This window comes from Brassica napus, chromosome A3 (genome assembly GCF_020379485.1).
Source record: "Brassica napus cultivar Da-Ae chromosome A3, Da-Ae, whole genome shotgun sequence".
Lineage (NCBI taxonomy): Eukaryota > Viridiplantae > Streptophyta > Magnoliopsida > Brassicales > Brassicaceae > Brassica > Brassica napus.
Window position 1 is genome coordinate 1,090,796 of NC_063436.1, and position 15,427 is coordinate 1,106,222.

The 15,427-nt window shown below is 39.2% G+C and overlaps 7 protein-coding genes across 9 annotated transcripts; 1 reads left to right on the plus strand and 6 right to left on the minus strand.

Annotated features, from left to right (window-relative positions):
* Positions 1–11: 11 nt before the first annotated feature.
* BNAA03G55330D (NDR1/HIN1-like protein 1) lies at positions 12–1,870 on the minus strand. Its single transcript, XM_013884588.3, has one exon. It carries the CDS (start codon positions 1,650–1,652, stop codon positions 1,011–1,013), a length of 642 nt encoding a protein of 213 aa, XP_013740042.1. The 5' UTR covers positions 1,653–1,870; the 3' UTR covers positions 12–1,010.
* Positions 1,871–2,082: 212 nt separating this feature from the next.
* BNAA03G55340D (protein LEAD-SENSITIVE 1) lies at positions 2,083–3,509 on the minus strand. Its single transcript, XM_013868355.3, has 3 exons — positions 3,314–3,509; positions 3,160–3,233; positions 2,083–2,934 (listed from the first exon to the last, which is right to left on the minus strand). Exons 1-3 carry the CDS (start codon positions 3,331–3,333, stop codon positions 2,246–2,248), a joined length of 783 nt encoding a protein of 260 aa, XP_013723809.1. The 5' UTR covers positions 3,334–3,509; the 3' UTR covers positions 2,083–2,245.
* Positions 3,510–4,054: 545 nt separating this feature from the next.
* LOC106427622 (fasciclin-like arabinogalactan protein 17) lies at positions 4,055–6,705 on the plus strand. Its single transcript, XM_048768654.1, has 3 exons — positions 4,055–5,631; positions 6,221–6,324; positions 6,409–6,705. Exons 1-2 carry the CDS (start codon positions 4,329–4,331, stop codon positions 6,295–6,297), a joined length of 1,380 nt encoding a protein of 459 aa, XP_048624611.1. The 5' UTR covers positions 4,055–4,328; the 3' UTR covers positions 6,298–6,324; positions 6,409–6,705.
* Positions 6,706–6,996: 291 nt separating this feature from the next.
* Positions 6,997–8,786, minus strand: LOC106427597 (iron-sulfur cluster co-chaperone protein HscB homolog). The gene is made up of 6 exons (XM_013868317.3): positions 8,404–8,786; positions 8,030–8,126; positions 7,846–7,935; positions 7,641–7,706; positions 7,434–7,502; positions 6,997–7,326 (listed from the first exon to the last, which is right to left on the minus strand). Exons 1-6 carry the CDS (start codon positions 8,742–8,744, stop codon positions 7,189–7,191), a joined length of 801 nt encoding a protein of 266 aa, XP_013723771.1. The 5' UTR covers positions 8,745–8,786; the 3' UTR covers positions 6,997–7,188.
* Positions 8,787–8,944: 158 nt separating this feature from the next.
* Positions 8,945–11,699, minus strand: BNAA03G55370D. 2 transcript variants are annotated; one of them, XR_007328756.1, is made up of 10 exons: positions 11,188–11,699; positions 10,997–11,109; positions 10,737–10,845; positions 10,623–10,662; positions 10,462–10,551; positions 10,284–10,383; positions 10,066–10,196; positions 9,899–10,001; positions 9,285–9,823; positions 8,945–9,046 (listed from the first exon to the last, which is right to left on the minus strand). XR_007328756.1 is itself a non-coding variant. In XM_013868312.3 (9 exons), exons 1-9 carry the CDS (start codon positions 11,309–11,311, stop codon positions 9,437–9,439), a joined length of 1,197 nt encoding a protein of 398 aa, XP_013723766.1. In that variant the 5' UTR covers positions 11,312–11,699; the 3' UTR covers positions 9,107–9,436. The 2 variants fall into 2 exon arrangements, 1 of the variants encoding a protein (XP_013723766.1); XM_013868312.3 differs by lacking the exon at positions 8,945–9,046 and having other exon boundaries at positions 9,107–9,823.
* A 230-nt stretch (positions 11,700–11,929) lies between these two features.
* On the minus strand, positions 11,930–12,998 carry BNAA03G55380D (protein RISC-INTERACTING CLEARING 3'-5' EXORIBONUCLEASE 2). Of its 2 annotated transcripts, none has more exons than XM_013868327.3 (2): positions 12,817–12,998; positions 11,930–12,664 (listed from the first exon to the last, which is right to left on the minus strand). In XM_013868327.3, the coding sequence occupies exon 2, from the start codon at positions 12,650–12,652 to the stop codon at positions 12,053–12,055; it is 600 nt and encodes a 199-aa protein (XP_013723781.2). In that variant the 5' UTR covers positions 12,653–12,664; positions 12,817–12,998; the 3' UTR covers positions 11,930–12,052. The 2 variants fall into 2 exon arrangements, with proteins under 2 accessions (XP_013723781.2, XP_013723789.2); XM_013868335.3 differs by having other exon boundaries at positions 11,930–12,661; positions 12,817–12,934.
* Positions 12,999–13,381: 383 nt separating this feature from the next.
* LOC106442965 (uncharacterized protein At5g39865-like) lies at positions 13,382–14,331 on the minus strand. The gene has a single exon (XM_048768663.1). It carries the CDS (start codon positions 14,232–14,234, stop codon positions 13,494–13,496), a length of 741 nt encoding a protein of 246 aa, XP_048624620.1. The 5' UTR covers positions 14,235–14,331; the 3' UTR covers positions 13,382–13,493.
* Positions 14,332–15,427: the final 1,096 nt, after the last annotated feature.

Genomic DNA, 15,427 nt, shown 5'->3' on the forward strand with positions numbered 1-15,427 from the left:
AACATTCAAGAATATTGTTTCTTAATTTTTACTTAGATTTTTTTCTGTTTATTTACCCTCTTTAGTTTAGCTATGTAAATTTTTTGTTCAAAAATAATTAGTAAATTAAGATTATAATAATTAGTTAAATACTTCTATTAAATCTAGGATAATTTGATTAACGGGGCATTGGTCTTTTCCGTATATACGTGAATATTTATGTAGTGAAAATGGAAATGTATACAAGTGGGAATGTAAGGACATCTCCATCTCAACTCTATTTTTTTCTCTAAAATGGAGTAAAAGTGAATATGGAGTAAATAATACTCCAACCCAACTTCATATCTCACTCCATAATGAAATTTACTCCATAAATGGAGTAATCTATTTTTTTTTTGTTCATCACTCTATTATGGAGTGGGAAATAGAGTAGGGTTGGAGCAATTTTACCCCATTTTCACTTTTATTCTATTTTAGAGGAAAAAATGGAGTTTTACATCGGAGATGCTTTAATGATCCTTTCGTGCAGTAGTTGGTTTGGGAATTGTAAAGAGAGCAATCTTTACAATGTAATATAACCTTCCAAGAAACTTCCTTAATTAAAAGCGATTGCTAAGAGTAAGATAGCCAAGCTAGTGTTTTCGAAACTGGACAAAATTAAGACTTTGGAGCAATAGTTATAAAATGAATGAAGAATTCAATTAGCTCATACAAACATAAAAGGTCGAGAAAAAAAAAACATGCCAGTTATTATATGTGACAAAACAAACTGTCACAAAATTCAGAAGAAAATATACAAATTTAGCAAAGACTTGTAGACGAAGATTAGGTGAAGACTTGCTTTCATATGTTACATATTTTTAAACAAGAAAGGTCAATCAGATTTAATAATATAAATAATACTACATTAGCAACCGAATGTAAATTCATGGTAAAACTAAACTGCTACAAAATCATTATAGTATAACACGTAGTATTAAAATCCGTGACATGATCACATATCCGACACCGTTAAGTCAGTTGGTCGCTTTTCAGACACTAACACTGCAGACGGTAACGAGCGTATACTTAACGCCTCTACCTCCTACGATAACTCCGGCGGCGCTATTCCCGAAACTGATTAACGCCGGACACCTAACGAAGAGATCAGATGTCCTCGTAATAGGACCGACCTTCCAACTAATCTTCCCGACGACATGAACCAACACCTTGACTGCACCACTTGACTGTTCTTGAACAAGAGACAAAGCGTTGGCCCGAGCGATGGGGACGTATTTTCCACCGATGAAAGGAGACCAGACGTTGACTTCTTCGTATCCTTGATAAGCCGCCGGTATCGACGTCGGGAGAGTGATCTGCTGGCTCTGGTAAGAAGCGTAGACGTCGAGACGGTCGTAGTTGATTCCTGTCTTGCCGTTAAGGTTGCGAGAGATGAGAGTGGTTTGGATACTGGAGGTGAGAAGGTCCGGTGGGTCCCCGGAGACGTTGAAGTAGAAGACGGTTGCGTCTTGGAGGATGAAGCGCGGCTTTGGTGAGTGAAGAATTACCCAAGCTAGGACAATTCCGATGATGGTCACGATGATGAATATTACTAAGCAGATGATATTGCGACGGAGGAAGTTTAGGAGGCGGGGTGAGTTGCTGGCGTGAGAGCCACATTCTTTTACGGGCATGTTGGAGTTCCGGTGGTGATGACGGTGGTTGGTGGAAGAGGGAAGTTGAGGATGCTATTAAAGTACGTATACTATTGGTGATGGACTCATGGTAGGGTTTTATACATTGGTATTGACAACAAAAAAAAGGAACTTAATAAACGTAAAAAATAGAATATGATGAAATCATATAGAAAAAAGCTTCATAAAAATGTACATTTTTCATTTATGAACAAAGAAATTGTACATCTTTTCGTTTAAGGAATTTTTTATATTTTGGTAACCTTTTTTAATTCACTTCTTTCCTTCCAAATGTATATCAAAGCTTGTTCCCGTGGCTTTGCCTTGAGAATCCAATTTAAACCGCAATCAAATTAATCCCAAACAAACCGGATTGCACCAGGGGTTTATATTTTGATAATATAATTTCTACAAAACCGGTAATAGTATATGACACAAAAATATCAATTTTTCATATAGTGTAGAGAAACGTTTAAGTATACAAGCAGAGTGTGCTTATTAGAATGTTTTAGATACGAAATGTAACTGGAAACAACACAAGATACAATCACTGAAACATTCAAGAAGTAGATGAAGCTCTTAAGCTTTATCTATCAACTTGTGTTTGGCAAAGCTACGGCTGCCACTGGAGGCTCAACCACTTGGAACAGCCCTACAGAGAGCCTTCTCGTGAGATCCTCCACTTCCACTTTCGCCACGTCAGCTCTCATACCAATATCAGTAGCGTACCTACTCGCACAGTACACACTAACCGCAGTCGCCGCCATCCCATATATATTCGTCGTCACAAGCCTCATCGGAGTGGACAAAACCGCAGCGATCGGCCCACCGATGATCGAAACAGCCTGACCGCTCTGTCCCATCGTCCTTCTTCCTTCGAGAACAAGCAACCCGGTCTTGCAATATATCGCAAAGTCCTCGCAGTTGTTCTTGAAAACGTCGTAGCATCCAAACCCGTTCCGGAGGAGGTGGTTGGCTCGGTGGACAGTTATCTCGTTAGGGTCGGAGACCGCGAGCGTGCAGGTTCCTCCACGGGCTTTGGCGAGGAAGTGAGCGGCGTTGACGGAGTACTCGAAGCGGTACAGGACGCCACCGGCTAGAAAACAGTTAAGGCACGAGGAAACGACGCCGTGGCCTTCGTTGGGTGGAACGCACGTTGGACAGTGCGTGTGGGCTCGTGATGGGCCTGAGCTTACTAGTATGAGATCGAGAACGGTCCCGGTTCCGACTTCTTGGCCTCTTCTAGTGAAATGGACGACTCTATCATCTCCAACATAGATACCTGACCAAAAACATATTATTACATTATCTTGTGTACCAAAGCATATCATTCAGACCACTTACAAAATACTTAGCTTGTGAATCAAGCAAGGAGAGGCTCAATATTAACCCTAAATCATCGTCTAACCCTAATTTTTTCTCAAATCGATTTTAACACTAAAGCTATAATTACATCAAAACAACGAATGAAAAGATAAATTAAATAAATCGAAGAGGAGAAGAGTACCGTGATGGGCATAGATGTAAGCAGTCCTCCACGAGTAGATATGATCCCCAGGTTTCAAACTTGATCGATCGATTCTGTTCAAACGCAAACGATACACAAAAATGAGATGATCGCAAAGTAACAAGAAGAATTAAAGTATAAAAGAAGATGGAACCTGTTGGAGAGAAGACCCATCTATGATCTCTTTAGATTCTGAAAGGCCGTAGAAGAGACGAGACTGATGCTTTTCTTAAAACTTATCTTCAAGCGATATAGAATGTATCGTGATAAATGGCTTTGGTATCCGCCCATACTTGCTTTGTCGTTAAGAAAATAATTAAAAGGGAGAGACGATGGGACAGGTGCCAACCGTATGTTTCATGTGGCATCGTTTCTTCTTGCTTTGAGAATATTGGGCCGGTGTTGATATGTAATGGGCTTTTAATTTGATTAGGATTCAGGTGGCCCAACTTGATTATCGAAAACCTCTTTTTTTTTTACTCTGGTCACAGAGAAAAAAGGCTGTAGATGCTTCTTTTGGACGTGACTTTACGTTCACGTAGGGCACGTGACAGTAGTTTCCGACGGAGAGATTACACATAATTCACAAACCCAAGAGGTGTATTTACTATTTAGATTGATGTTTACGTCCCAAACCGACAGCTTACTTTTAGAGAGCCACGCGTTACTCGGCTTACCCTTTGCTTCGAAATTACATTCACTCATCTGATACTCTCACACGTTTAAAGCCACGCGTTACTCTCACATTTGTTCAAAAAAAAAAAAAAATCGCACACTACTTGCCTTTCTTCTCTTTAATTTCACTGTAAGTTAAGTATCATCACATAACTACATCATTCCCTGTATCAAATTACATATGTTTCTGTTAAGTTTCTAGAATTTAGCTTACAAAAACAAAAAAAAATGAAAGGAAATTTTAAGCCAAGCTGAGCTGAGTGGAGATGAAGTCAGCAACGGACATTATAAAAATTGGTGGGTCCCTACACCAGCCTGGTCCGAAAGGTCTAAAACCCAAAACTACACACAAGTACACAACACAGACACACAACCAAACTCATCTCTCTCTCTCACACACTTCCACTTGCCATCGCCGACACTTCAAGAAGAATAAAAAATAAAGAAAAAGAAAAAATAAACTCTTTCTGATTATTCGATCTAACACCGCTTCCATGGATCGCCGTATCTACGGTGGCTCCGCCGTCACTAATCTCATTCTCTTCCTCCCCTTCTTCTTCTCCTCCTCCGCATCTGCATTATCCAAGAACCTTAATCCCTCATCCGGTTCGGGTCAGATCAACTCCAACTCCGTCCTCGTAGCTCTCCTCGACTCTCGTTACACAGAGCTCTCGGAGCTAGTCGAGAAGGCTCTCCTCCTTCAGACACTCGAAGACGCCGTCGGTCGCCACAATATCACTATCTTCGCCCCTCGCAACGAAGTTCTGGAGCGTGACCTCGACCCCGAGTTCAAACGCTTCTTGCTCGAGCCGGGCAATCTCAAATCTCTCCAAACACTCCTCATGTTCCACATTATCCCCACCCGGGTCGGGTCGGACCAATGGCCCTCCGAGGACCCGGGTCGGGTCAAACACATTACGTTAGCGAACGATCATCTCCATTTGATCAAAGGAGACGGCAAAAAGATGGTGGACTCCGCCGCAATAATCCGACCCGATGACTTGACCCGACCCGACGGGTTGATCCACGGCATCGAACGGCTCCTCATCCCCCGCTCCGTGCAAGAGGATTTCAACCGCCGCCGCAGCCTTCGATCAATCTCCGCCGTCTTACCGGAAGGAGCTCCGGAGGTCGACCCGAGAACCAACCGTCTCAAGAAGAAACCCGCTCCGGCACCGGCCGGATCCCCGCCGGCTCTCCCGATCAAATCCGCCATGGCTCCCGGTCCGTCGCTAGCTCCGGCGCCGGCGCCGGGACCGGGAGGTAAGCGCCACCACTTCGACGGCGAAGCTCAGGTCAAAGACTTCATCCACACGCTGCTGCATTACGGCGGCTACAACGAGATGGCGGACATTCTCGTGAACCTGACGTCGCTCGCGACGGAGATGGGTCGGTTGGTGTCGGAAGGCTATGTGCTGACGGTTCTTGCTCCCAACGACGAGGCCATGGCGAAGCTGACGACGGATCAGCTGAGCGAGCCTGGAGCTCCGGAGCAGATCGTGTATTACCATATCATCCCTGAGTACCAGACGGAGGAGAGTATGTATAACTCTGTGAGGAGGTTTGGGAAGGTGAGGTTCGATACACTGCGTTTTCCTCATAAGGTTGCGGCTAAGGAGGCTGATGGTTCGGTTAAGTTTGGGGACGGTGAGAGGTCGGCGTATTTGTTTGATCCGGACATTTTTACGGACGGTCGGATTTCGGTTCAGGGGATTGATGGTGTTTTGTTCCCTGAAATGGAGGAGGTTGTCGAATCGGTTAAGAAACCGGTTAAGAAAGTTGTTCAACCGAGAAGAGGTACGTTTGTTTCTCTGTGTTTGCTGCATTGATTGAATCTTTGATCTTATAATCTGCCTTTAGTATTGGCAAGTTTAGATGATTAAGCACCCATAGTTTTGGCAAACTGATTTGATGTTTGGTTCATTCAACTGCGGTAGTCTATAGTTGTTTGATTGAACTTTGGTTAAATCCAATTTGGTTTAGGTGGATTACTGATAAGCAATTAGGCCTTGAGAATGGTAGTTATGTAGTAAATGTCTTAGGCTCTTAGCAAGAAACAATATTAGAGTTAGGGAAGTGAAGATTTGAAGAATATTGGATGATACTAAACCCAAGCAAGAATCAAAGAAGGGTTAGGCTTTTTTGTTGTTGTTGTTGTGTCATGTGTGTGTGTTTGGTCATAGCCCTTGGCTAAGCTGGATATAAGCATCTTGTCACGTTTCTTACCTTCAAGACGGTTTGTTACTTAAATTATTTGATAGCTTTTTGTAAAGTACATATAAAATTATTGTAATGCAAGGGGACAATCATGGAGAGATTAGAGTGTGTGTGATCTTGATGGACTTTGACTTATTAAAGGTGTTATTGTTTTTATTGAAACAAACAGGAAAACTTTTGGAAGTAGCTTGTAGAATGCTTGGTGCTATTGGCAAGGACGCTTCTTATTTCACCAAATGCCGGTAAAGAACTTATGTACACACATTCAAAAAGGTAAGGGTTGTACAATCTTTGTTTCTTGTTCATTGATATGTTCAAGCGATTTAGCAATGGTAACATGACTTTCTCTTAATGCAGCTGATTGAAGATTTGGCCTTGGGTGTATAGACAACAACGCTTCAGAAACCAGTTTTCTCATGAAATGAGAGAGATGGTTTTTGAGTTTTTTTTTTTTTCTTAAATATATTTTTTTTTTTGGGGGGGGGGGAGTTTTTATAATTGGTGTTGGAGTATGAATACTGTAATTAGATATACAATCATTTCTTAATTAATTTGGTGGTGTATGAGAATGAAAGTACAATTAATAAAAAGGGGTAACAAAAGAGAGAGAACATAAACCTTTTCTTTTATCTTAAGAATTTGTTGCTTTTTGGACTCGTTGGCTTTTACTATGAGAAAGGTATATTTGCACTTGGTAAGAGAATAATCATCATCACCATGATTAGATGTCTCTAAGTTAATCACATGGTCATGGGAAACGGGTTGGCTGCATGGCTGAGTTGTTGGTTGTCTGTAAGACAAATACAAACTTAGCTGTAGTGAGAAATCTCTCGTCTTTTTTTCCCATGTGGTCGATGATGCTTCCTGTATACAGAAGTCTACTTAACTAGCACAGCGAAAGGTATATCTACATGACCTCATTTTAGTGAAATACCTCATGCAACGGACCAAATAAAATATTTTTCCTAATAACGTATCTGTCCATGTTCTTTATTACAACGTCTTCAGTTAAATATTATAAGTAAATCAAATCATGAAGCAAAGGTACTTTAGTTATCATGATGTGTTTCCCTTCAAATGTGACTGAGGCCTTTAAGAAAACGAACAAAAGAATGGTTCAAGAGAGGGCTGCTTTCCTCATAGCTTCTTCACAATCTCTTCACAAGCTTTCTCGTAATAAGTCATTCTCCGAATACATTTTACAGCTTCATCAAACCTCTGGCTTTCAAAGTTGTCGGCAAAAGAATCAGACCATTGCTTCAGGTTCTCTTGTACCTTGAAAATAACAACAAAACCACATTGATTCAATCAGTGCCCAGTTTCAGAAAAGTGACCAAGAGCGTCTGAAGAAAGGCAGATGAATCAGGATGTTCAAAGGGTACCTGGGATTGGATTTGGTTTAACTCTTTTGAATCATCTGCTTCTGCTATGGCCTCTCTGAGTTCCATCATCTGACATAATTTTTCAGTTAATAAAACTAGAAGAATATGTTTATTTGTAAATTTGTAATACATAAAGTGTATTTGCACAAACAAACAAAAAAAATCATCATTGAGAGCTAATATTATTTTATGAGTAGATCAATTTACCTCCATTAACAACGTTGGATCAGTTACTGTTTCTTCTTCATTAATATTTTTGCCATTCAGCTTCATCTACAAAACGAAACCAAATATCAATCAGACTCAATAAGACCCATCTATACTTCTTCACATCATTGTATAGTTTCAGAACTCTCAGCTTTCAAGAATCCTTAACCAAATAGAAGCCACAAACAGGTAAAAAAGTGGGGACCTTATACATTGCTCTTGAGAGCCGCTTGGTTAATGTCCTGCATGCTTCAGTCACCTTTGCAGACTGATCAGCTGCGTAATCTCTTTCTTTCTGTTAACAACAATTCAGGGGCAATTGCTGTAAGAAACATGATAACAAAAAGTAATGATAATGCATCAATGTAGTAGTAAAACAAAACAGACACCTGAGATTTGTTATGAACTAAATCAGGATGCAGCTTCTTCTGCCAGTCTTTGTACTTCCCTTCAAGGCTTCCACCTTCTAACTCATACTTCTTCTCCCTATAAAGACGACAAGTTATCAAATCCAAAGTTCAAAATCTTTCACGTGAATCTAACTATAAAGTTTAAGACTTTCTTTTTTTTTGTTTTTGATCAAAAAGTTTAAGACTTTCTAACTCATACTTCTTCTCCCTATGAAGACAAGTTACTAAACCCAAACCCATCTGAAAGATGTCATCTTTCACTCCTGATTAGTGAATCTAACTATAAAGTTCTAATCTTTCTGTCTGAAACAGCCTTTTCTAATCAACGAAGCGTGTAGAGATATTATACTTACAGGCCAAAGATTTGAAAGTAGTCGACGGAATCATCAACAGGTTGAATGCTTCGGCACGAGTCACAGAACAAAAACGCAGCTTTTTCAGACGAGAAGCCGCAGTTCCAGCAGCACACGGAGGAGCTTCTCTTGTCGGAAGATTCAGAGGAGAAAGCTCTCCCGGAAAATTGGAGTCTCCTGATGGAAACCGCCAAGGGTTTAACCGGATTCAAGTCGGTTTGTGAATTACTCGCAATCGTTGCGAGTGGATTGCATCGGAGACTAGAAGAAGAAGGATGAGAGATTCTTCGTCTTGTTAGAAGGGTGGAGATTGAAGCCACCAGCTTCTTTGTTTTGTTCATTTGATTTGTCTCTCTCTCTGTTGGAAACACAAGTAAGAGAGATCGTCGTATACTATTTTAAGCACCCGAACCAAACCGGTTAGGTCTTTTTTTTTTTTGTCACGAATAAACTTCATTAAAACTAAACTGTAAAAAGTTGGTTTTCCGGTTAGTATTAAATGTATTCCGGTTAAAGAGTGTTATTTGGCTTGGACCAGCTCTAATTAGAGTAGCTTTGATTATGAATTTGCAACAAGTTTACAAAAAGAATCCACAAAACTATAAGCATGCATAGGAACCTGAGCTTCCTTCAGAGCCAAGACCTGAAAGCAAAGAAGCTATCTTACGTTTTCTCCTAAGTTTTAATCAGGGCCGATCCAGGGTAAAGCCCGATGAAACATTCGCAGTCCCATATTTTTTGAAAAAAATTACATATACATAAACTCCCAAATTTTTTAAAATGGCTCCCAAATTTTTTTAATATTTTTTTTCAACGAAATCTTTACAAAAATCGCCTAAAACCTCCAAAATCTCAGGGCTGGCCCTAGTTCTGTTTCTTACCTTTGTTTAAGTGATCATCTCCTGTCTCCTGCTCTCTCTTGTCTTCTTGACTAAAATAGCTCCCCTCTTGATGTTGAAAAATCTTGACTCTGTGTGATCTTTGAGGAACATTTTCAAATTATCTCTGACAAACTTACTTTCTTTGTCTGATCCTATGTTTTATTTGGCGGGAACTCCACATCTTCTTTGACCGGTGTTATATTCCTAACCATGTTTATTGCTCTATCTAGAGTTCCTAAAGCTTGTTCCACCTCTGTACTAATGCTAAACTGTCTTCTGATATTGCCATTTACATTCCTCTCCTCAAAAGAAACACTTTCCTCAAAATATTCTTCTTTTTCCTCCTCAATCTCCAAAATCGCTCGTCTGCAATGGACAGTTTCATCTTCATCATTTTCGTGTTTATTCTCCGTCTCCAACTCTTGTTCTTCCTCAGTTGCTTTATTAGTTGAATACATAGCTTGACGTATGTTAATGTACAAAGGATCAGCTAAAGCTCTGCTGAAATCTTCATCAAGTTTCGCCACCGAACCAGCTGCCTGTTTTACATTCAAAAGTAAGAAAACTGCACCGAAACACTGAGACAGCTAAACCAAAACTCATGTTTTCTTGACCTTTTTATACAGTTTGAAACCTTTGCCGACGATCTGCCTAGCGATAAAATTCATAAGAGACGGAGGGACCAAGTCCAGCTTTATATCAAGTTCCCCTATCACCCTACAAAATTTTATATAGATTTTTTAAGAGCTTCATAACTAAATACAAGTAGTAACAACTATACCTGACGAAACTCCTCTGTGAAGTAACCTTCTGTAAAGCAAATCCACCTACGAGATCAACCCTCACTGCACTCGTTGCTTCAGGTATAACTTTCTCCTTACTGGAAACTCCAATGCTATCTAAATCAGATATCTAAAACGTTGCAAACAAAAACTTACTAAAATGTTCATACCAAGTAACACTGAAAACAACACAACAAGAATGGTTTGTTTGCTTTACCGAGTTCAGAAGGACGACAACTAAGCCATCTTTAAAATATTCAAACAAGAAGTAGTGCACTATAAGCTCTCTTTCTGACAATGGCCATGGAACCTTCATCCTTTCTTCCCACAAATTTTTCATATTAGCTTCATAAGATTAAACAAATTACAAAAGAAACAGTTCAACTGGACCAAACCTCACTAGACATATTTGTTCACCGGTCTGGACCTTATGCAAGCATGTGCCTTGTAAAATCTTAAATGGTGGAAACGCAAACTGTGGCCACCTAGTAACATAAAAACAAGACATGAGATCCCTCTTCTTGACAATCCATAGTCTTAAGAGACTTTCACTAACCAACTCTTGTAGAGGGCTGTTTCCCAAGAAACACACAAACCTGCATCATCACAAGTCCAATAAAACATCAGATGCAGAATCATTTTTTAAAGATACTAATGAAAAAACACTTACAGTCTTCGATAGGGGAATCCATGTAACCTTCAACGAGCAAAGTGTGAAAAGGACTTCCTTCAAGCCCTTCGCGGTACATGACACGGCAATCTTCAAGATCTTGTTTTATCTGTAAGAGAAACACTTCTTTGCTCAACTAGTTTTTTTTTTTTTTTTTTTTTTTTTTTTTTTTTTTTTTTTGAAACACTGTTTGCTCAACTAGTTACAATCCAAGATCACTGGTCCAAAAAGAGAGGGAGTGTGTTTGAAGTCAGACATACTTTCCAATCACCATGTGATGATGGTGATGCATCCGTCATTGAAACACTCCTAAGCATGCTAAGTAGCTTTGATACATCAGCTGCTCTTTTATCCAATATATTTTCATTACACTCTACACATTAATCACACCAAACATGACACAAAACCTCAGAGTGGATTCATAAACAATAAAAGCACAAAATGGACATACCTTGAGAAGAGTAAAGCTGGTTTCTGAGAAGAGATTTGAGAGTCTCATGATCGGTGAGCTCAGGAGAAGACAGGGTCTTGTCCAACTTCTCTCTGTACTCAGAGATCTCTCGTTTCTTCTGCATAATCTCACACTTCCAAATTTACAGCCTTCTAGTGAAGTTATATATTAGATTCCGAGGACAAAACGTGACCGACAAGATGGAAAACTATCTATAGAAAATTCAGAATCTGTTTCATTTCCAGGAATAGTTGAAGTTTCACCAATAAAGGGTTGCGTGATGAGAAAGATTAATGTCAAGATTAACCATAAGAGAGGCTGACAAAGATTAAGAGTTTATGGAAACGGACAAGTTTCGGTGTCAGTGAAGATAGGTGGGAAGTTCTCTTCTGCCTATTTAATCACATCTTCTTGGCTCTACATTTCTATAAATCTATTCTTTAATACAGATGCAGAGGACAAAAATAGTCATAAATAGGATGATGATGATATACAGGTGCACCAGAACATTTTTGGGGTCCTTATGTTTTGTGCAATTATGGTTAGCAACCAGATGAAGAAGACTTGACATTCTTCTACTCTCAAAACTTTAGAAAATTCAAAAAATGTGAAAGTGTTAATTTTGTTTGTTGTATAAATGTGACACTCATTCAGAAAAATAACTTACATTTTTATATTGTATATTGATAACCTCTATTGTCAGGTTATATATAGTAGGCCACCAATAAAATCATATACCCACTTTACAAGATAACATTATAACATTGATAATCTTTTTCTCCATGTGTTTGCATTCATACCAAACAGACACTAGATGCAGTCACAAGATCACAAAAGACACAAAACAAAAGTAGCAGAACCTCACTCACTCGTATAACTGATCCCAAACATTGAAGATAAGCCAACCTTCAATAGCTGCAGCTTCAAGACGCTCCTCAGCGCCTCTCTCCTCCCATTTGGACTCTATCGAATCAAGCCTACTCAAATCAGACCACAACACTCTGTGAGCCAACTCTCTAGTCCCAAGATACTCGAGCAGCAGAGTCCCACGAGCCTTCGCAGCTAGCTTCCCGACCTCAATCACGTTTCTTATTACAACACCGTGGTTCTCTCTGAGCAGGTTCAAGTCCTCCTCGATCTGGACTCCAACGAAAGTTACAAACTTGGAAGCGAAGAAACGGTAGAGATCGTTGAGGTTGTCGTGAAAAGGAGGGTTGGGGAGTTTGAGGAAGAGGCAGAGGTTGCGAGTGCTCAGCTTCACGGAGGAGAGACTCCACTTTGAGGGTTTGGTCTCTGTTTCCCAGTTAACGTCGAAGATTACTGCTCTGTTTGAGTTGGTGATGGAGTCTTCTCTTATGAGAGAGAGGTAAGGGGAGATGTCTGTTGTTGATCCGACATCGATGGATTTTGTCTGAACGTATGTGCCATCGGTCATCTTGAACTTTGGTCCATCAAAGGAAGTCATGTGATACTACTACTACAGGGTTCACATAACAAAATGTATTAGATTCAGTTTATAACACGAAGAAACAAAAAGTCGTCGACTTTTAATAGCTATCAGTTCCTATTAACCAAAAACAAACCGATCCGAGAGAGAGAGAAACAGAGTGTACAAAGAGGAGGACGAACCTTAGAATACGCTTTCGGAGTTTAGACAAGAGAGAGAGAGAGAAACTGTTTCTTCAGTTACTGCCGCGAGAGAGAGAGAGACAGAGAGAGAGAGAGAGAGAGTCGCGATAAGACCACGATAATGGAAGAGTAGACAGATTCTGATGACTTTGGGTGCGATCGAGACATGTCCATTCAGCGTTTGCTTGCTTAAACCATTGCGGTTTGTGATTTTTTAGACGACCAAATCCCGGTTCGACCGAAACTAACCGATTGGAATTTAAATGAAATTCAAAAGCCCATTGGTACACATCCCAAGGCCCAATAGAATGGAATTTAAACAAAATTCGAAAGCCCATTAGTACAATATAATTCTCTTATTCTTTACCCTAACAATATAACCTTTTTGATTTTACGGTAATAAAATTATTCAACTAGAAATTAACAGGATTTTATTTTTGTGTTGTGTTTGTTGAAGATTGACAACCGAGAAGTTATGGACGCCTGATGAGAGTTTTGGTGACCCTTGTGAACAATTAAGTTGTTAAATTCAAATGACTTTGTGATGATGGTTCGAGTAACTAAATACAAACGACTAGGCAAATCCTTATACAGAAGAACATGTTTTGAACCATGGTAATGTTCAGACATTAATTAAACAAAGTTAAAATCAGATAGTAGTAGTTATTACAACAACATTAACTACAAAGAGGACATTTCACAAGCCCATTCTCATTACATTCTCTGCATCTCGTCCACATCTTACTATCATTACTAGTCTCTTCTTCGTCATGGTGCTCTACAATCAATCTAGAGCTTCCATTACAACTAGAACATATCAAAAACCTTTCGTTCTTGCAACATTCACAGGGAGAATCAACTAATGAGATCCCTTCTAGAAGCTTTTTGAGCTTCCCGTTCTCGTTCAATGCCACAACTTCGTCTGCTCCTCCAATGTACCTACCTCTAACGAACAGTCTCGGAGATGTAACTTTACCCCCAAGCAACCTCCACATCTGGTCTCTAAACTCTGAGTCCATCGATACATCTCTCTCTTTATACTTCACCCTGTGATTCTCCAACAAGAATCTTACTCTTCTACAGGCTTCAAATGTTTTCCTCACTCCTCGTAGTCCCGTGGTGTAGAATACGATCGAATCTTCTCCTCCAGGTGGGCAGTTCTCTTCAAACTCCAAGAGAATTCCTCTTTCTTCTTCTTGAAGATCATGTTCTTGTTCTTGCTCTTCCACATCTTCAATCTCTGGTAGTGTTGGTGTAACACATCCTCTGTTTTGACCAGACTCAACGACTATTTCCTCTTTTAGATGATGGATTGTCCGATCAACGTTGTTCCTGTGATGAGCTAGGCCTTGCTTCAAGGTTGATACAATGGTGATGAGTTTGATTTTCTTGGCCAATCTCTCCTTCATTCCCTTCATTGCAATTCAAGAATCTGAAAAGAGAAATCAAGAACAAAACCAAAGATAAGATCAGGCACGAGAATAAAAAACAAAACGTAATGTGTTAACGTGTGGGTACCTATCTCAAGATGAAAAAGAGTTTCAAAAGACACTTTCTTGGTTAGCTTTCAAAAGTCTTTCTTGATGGGTTTTATTCAGAACAAAAGAAGAACATGCTTTTTTTGGTGGGTCATTGCTACAATAATGTAAGATGATAAATTTCACACCTCAATCACAGAAAAAAAAAAAAGACTAATGAGTAATGATTTTTTACCAGATCAACCCAATTTGCCAGAGGATTAATAAAAATAATAGCAAAAAAAGATGATATAATCTAGCTTAAGAATTTTTAATAAATATAAATCTTTATGGCAAGAGTCATTGATTGATTTTACAAGTTTTATTCCTTCTTTTACAATTCCGTAAACGTGCAATGATGTCGGATTGGTAAAGTAGCTCAGCTTTAGCTAGCAAACTTTGAATTAATCCATTTTTAATGTAACCATACATACTCATACATACTATATACTTACTTTGATTACTTCTCGTATAACATTATGGGATCAACTAATAATTAATATGATCGTTAAGAAATCGTCAGTAATACCATTTCAACCATTTGACTGACGCCTTAAGAGCAAGTGATATATATGATTATCAAATCCACGTATAAAATTACTGATAAAGCTAGATAAAACTTTTGTTGTTAGCATGATGTATAATGTATAGTATTGTGTGTATGAGTTGAACGATGCTCGTACATTTTAAAAAATCTAAGAAAATCAAAATCTGTTTGAAAGAGTAAACAGAAATGTTTCACCCATTTGACTGACGCCTGATAGGATCAAACTTATGAGGTACTTTTCTTGGAAAATTAGATTTCCAGCATTCCTCTTATACCAGAAAATTGCAGTGTGATAAGCCTTGGTTATGCAAACTGAAGCATATCTGAAGCTAAATTAAAGGCAAACTTCCAAGAACCACTATATGATGAAGATAGTGATCTATATGATTTGAAAGATCTAATCCCAATTTTATAATAATGTGTTCTCTCACATATTCCCTAGATGAAGAACCACATGAAAATGTAAGTTGTTTATTTTAATATTCAGAATTTATTTTCATTCTGTAAATATGTTATCAGGCTGAAACTGCTAAGGAAATAAACGTTG

What these genes read in the sequence shown, in the direction of transcription:
- LOC106442965 (XM_048768663.1), bottom strand. Translation starts at nt 14,234, where the DNA reads ATGAAGGGAATGAAGGAGAGATTGGCCAAGAAAATCAAACTCATCACC.
- BNAA03G55380D (XM_013868327.3), bottom strand. Translation starts at nt 12,652, where the DNA reads ATGACTTCCTTTGATGGACCAAAGTTCAAGATGACCGATGGCACATAC.
- BNAA03G55340D (XM_013868355.3), bottom strand. Translation starts at nt 3,333, where the DNA reads ATGGGTCTTCTCTCCAACAG. An exon ending in ATGGGTCTTCTCTCCAACAG is followed by an intron (nt 3,234 to 3,313) that starts GTTCCATCTTCT and finishes GCGTTTGAACAG; the next exon opens with AATCGATCGATCAAGTTTGA. An exon ending in TTACATCTATGCCCATCACG is followed by an intron (nt 2,935 to 3,159) that starts GTACTCTTCTCC and finishes GTTTTTGGTCAG; the next exon opens with GTATCTATGTTGGAGATGAT.
- LOC106427622 (XM_048768654.1), top strand. Translation starts at nt 4,329, where the DNA reads ATGGATCGCCGTATCTACGGTGGCTCCGCCGTCACTAATCTCATTCTC. An exon ending in AGTTGTTCAACCGAGAAGAG is followed by an intron (nt 5,632 to 6,220) that starts GTACGTTTGTTT and finishes TGAAACAAACAG; the next exon opens with GAAAACTTTTGGAAGTAGCT.
- LOC106427597 (XM_013868317.3), bottom strand. Translation starts at nt 8,744, where the DNA reads ATGAACAAAACAAAGAAGCTGGTGGCTTCAATCTCCACCCTTCTAACA. An exon ending in TACTTTCAAATCTTTGGCCT is followed by an intron (nt 8,127 to 8,403) that starts GTAAGTATAATA and finishes TCGTCTTTATAG; the next exon opens with GGAGAAGAAGTATGAGTTAG. An exon ending in TCTCAAGAGCAATGTATAAG is followed by an intron (nt 7,707 to 7,845) that starts GTCCCCACTTTT and finishes TTCGTTTTGTAG; the next exon opens with ATGAAGCTGAATGGCAAAAA.
- BNAA03G55370D (XM_013868312.3), bottom strand. Translation starts at nt 11,311, where the DNA reads ATGCAGAAGAAACGAGAGATCTCTGAGTACAGAGAGAAGTTGGACAAG. An exon ending in CCAGCTTTACTCTTCTCAAG is followed by an intron (nt 11,110 to 11,187) that starts GTATGTCCATTT and finishes ATTAATGTGTAG; the next exon opens with AGTGTAATGAAAATATATTG. An exon ending in ACAGCCCTCTACAAGAGTTG is followed by an intron (nt 10,552 to 10,622) that starts GTTAGTGAAAGT and finishes TTATGTTACTAG; the next exon opens with GTGGCCACAGTTTGCGTTTC.
- BNAA03G55330D (XM_013884588.3), bottom strand. Translation starts at nt 1,652, where the DNA reads ATGCCCGTAAAAGAATGTGGCTCTCACGCCAGCAACTCACCCCGCCTC.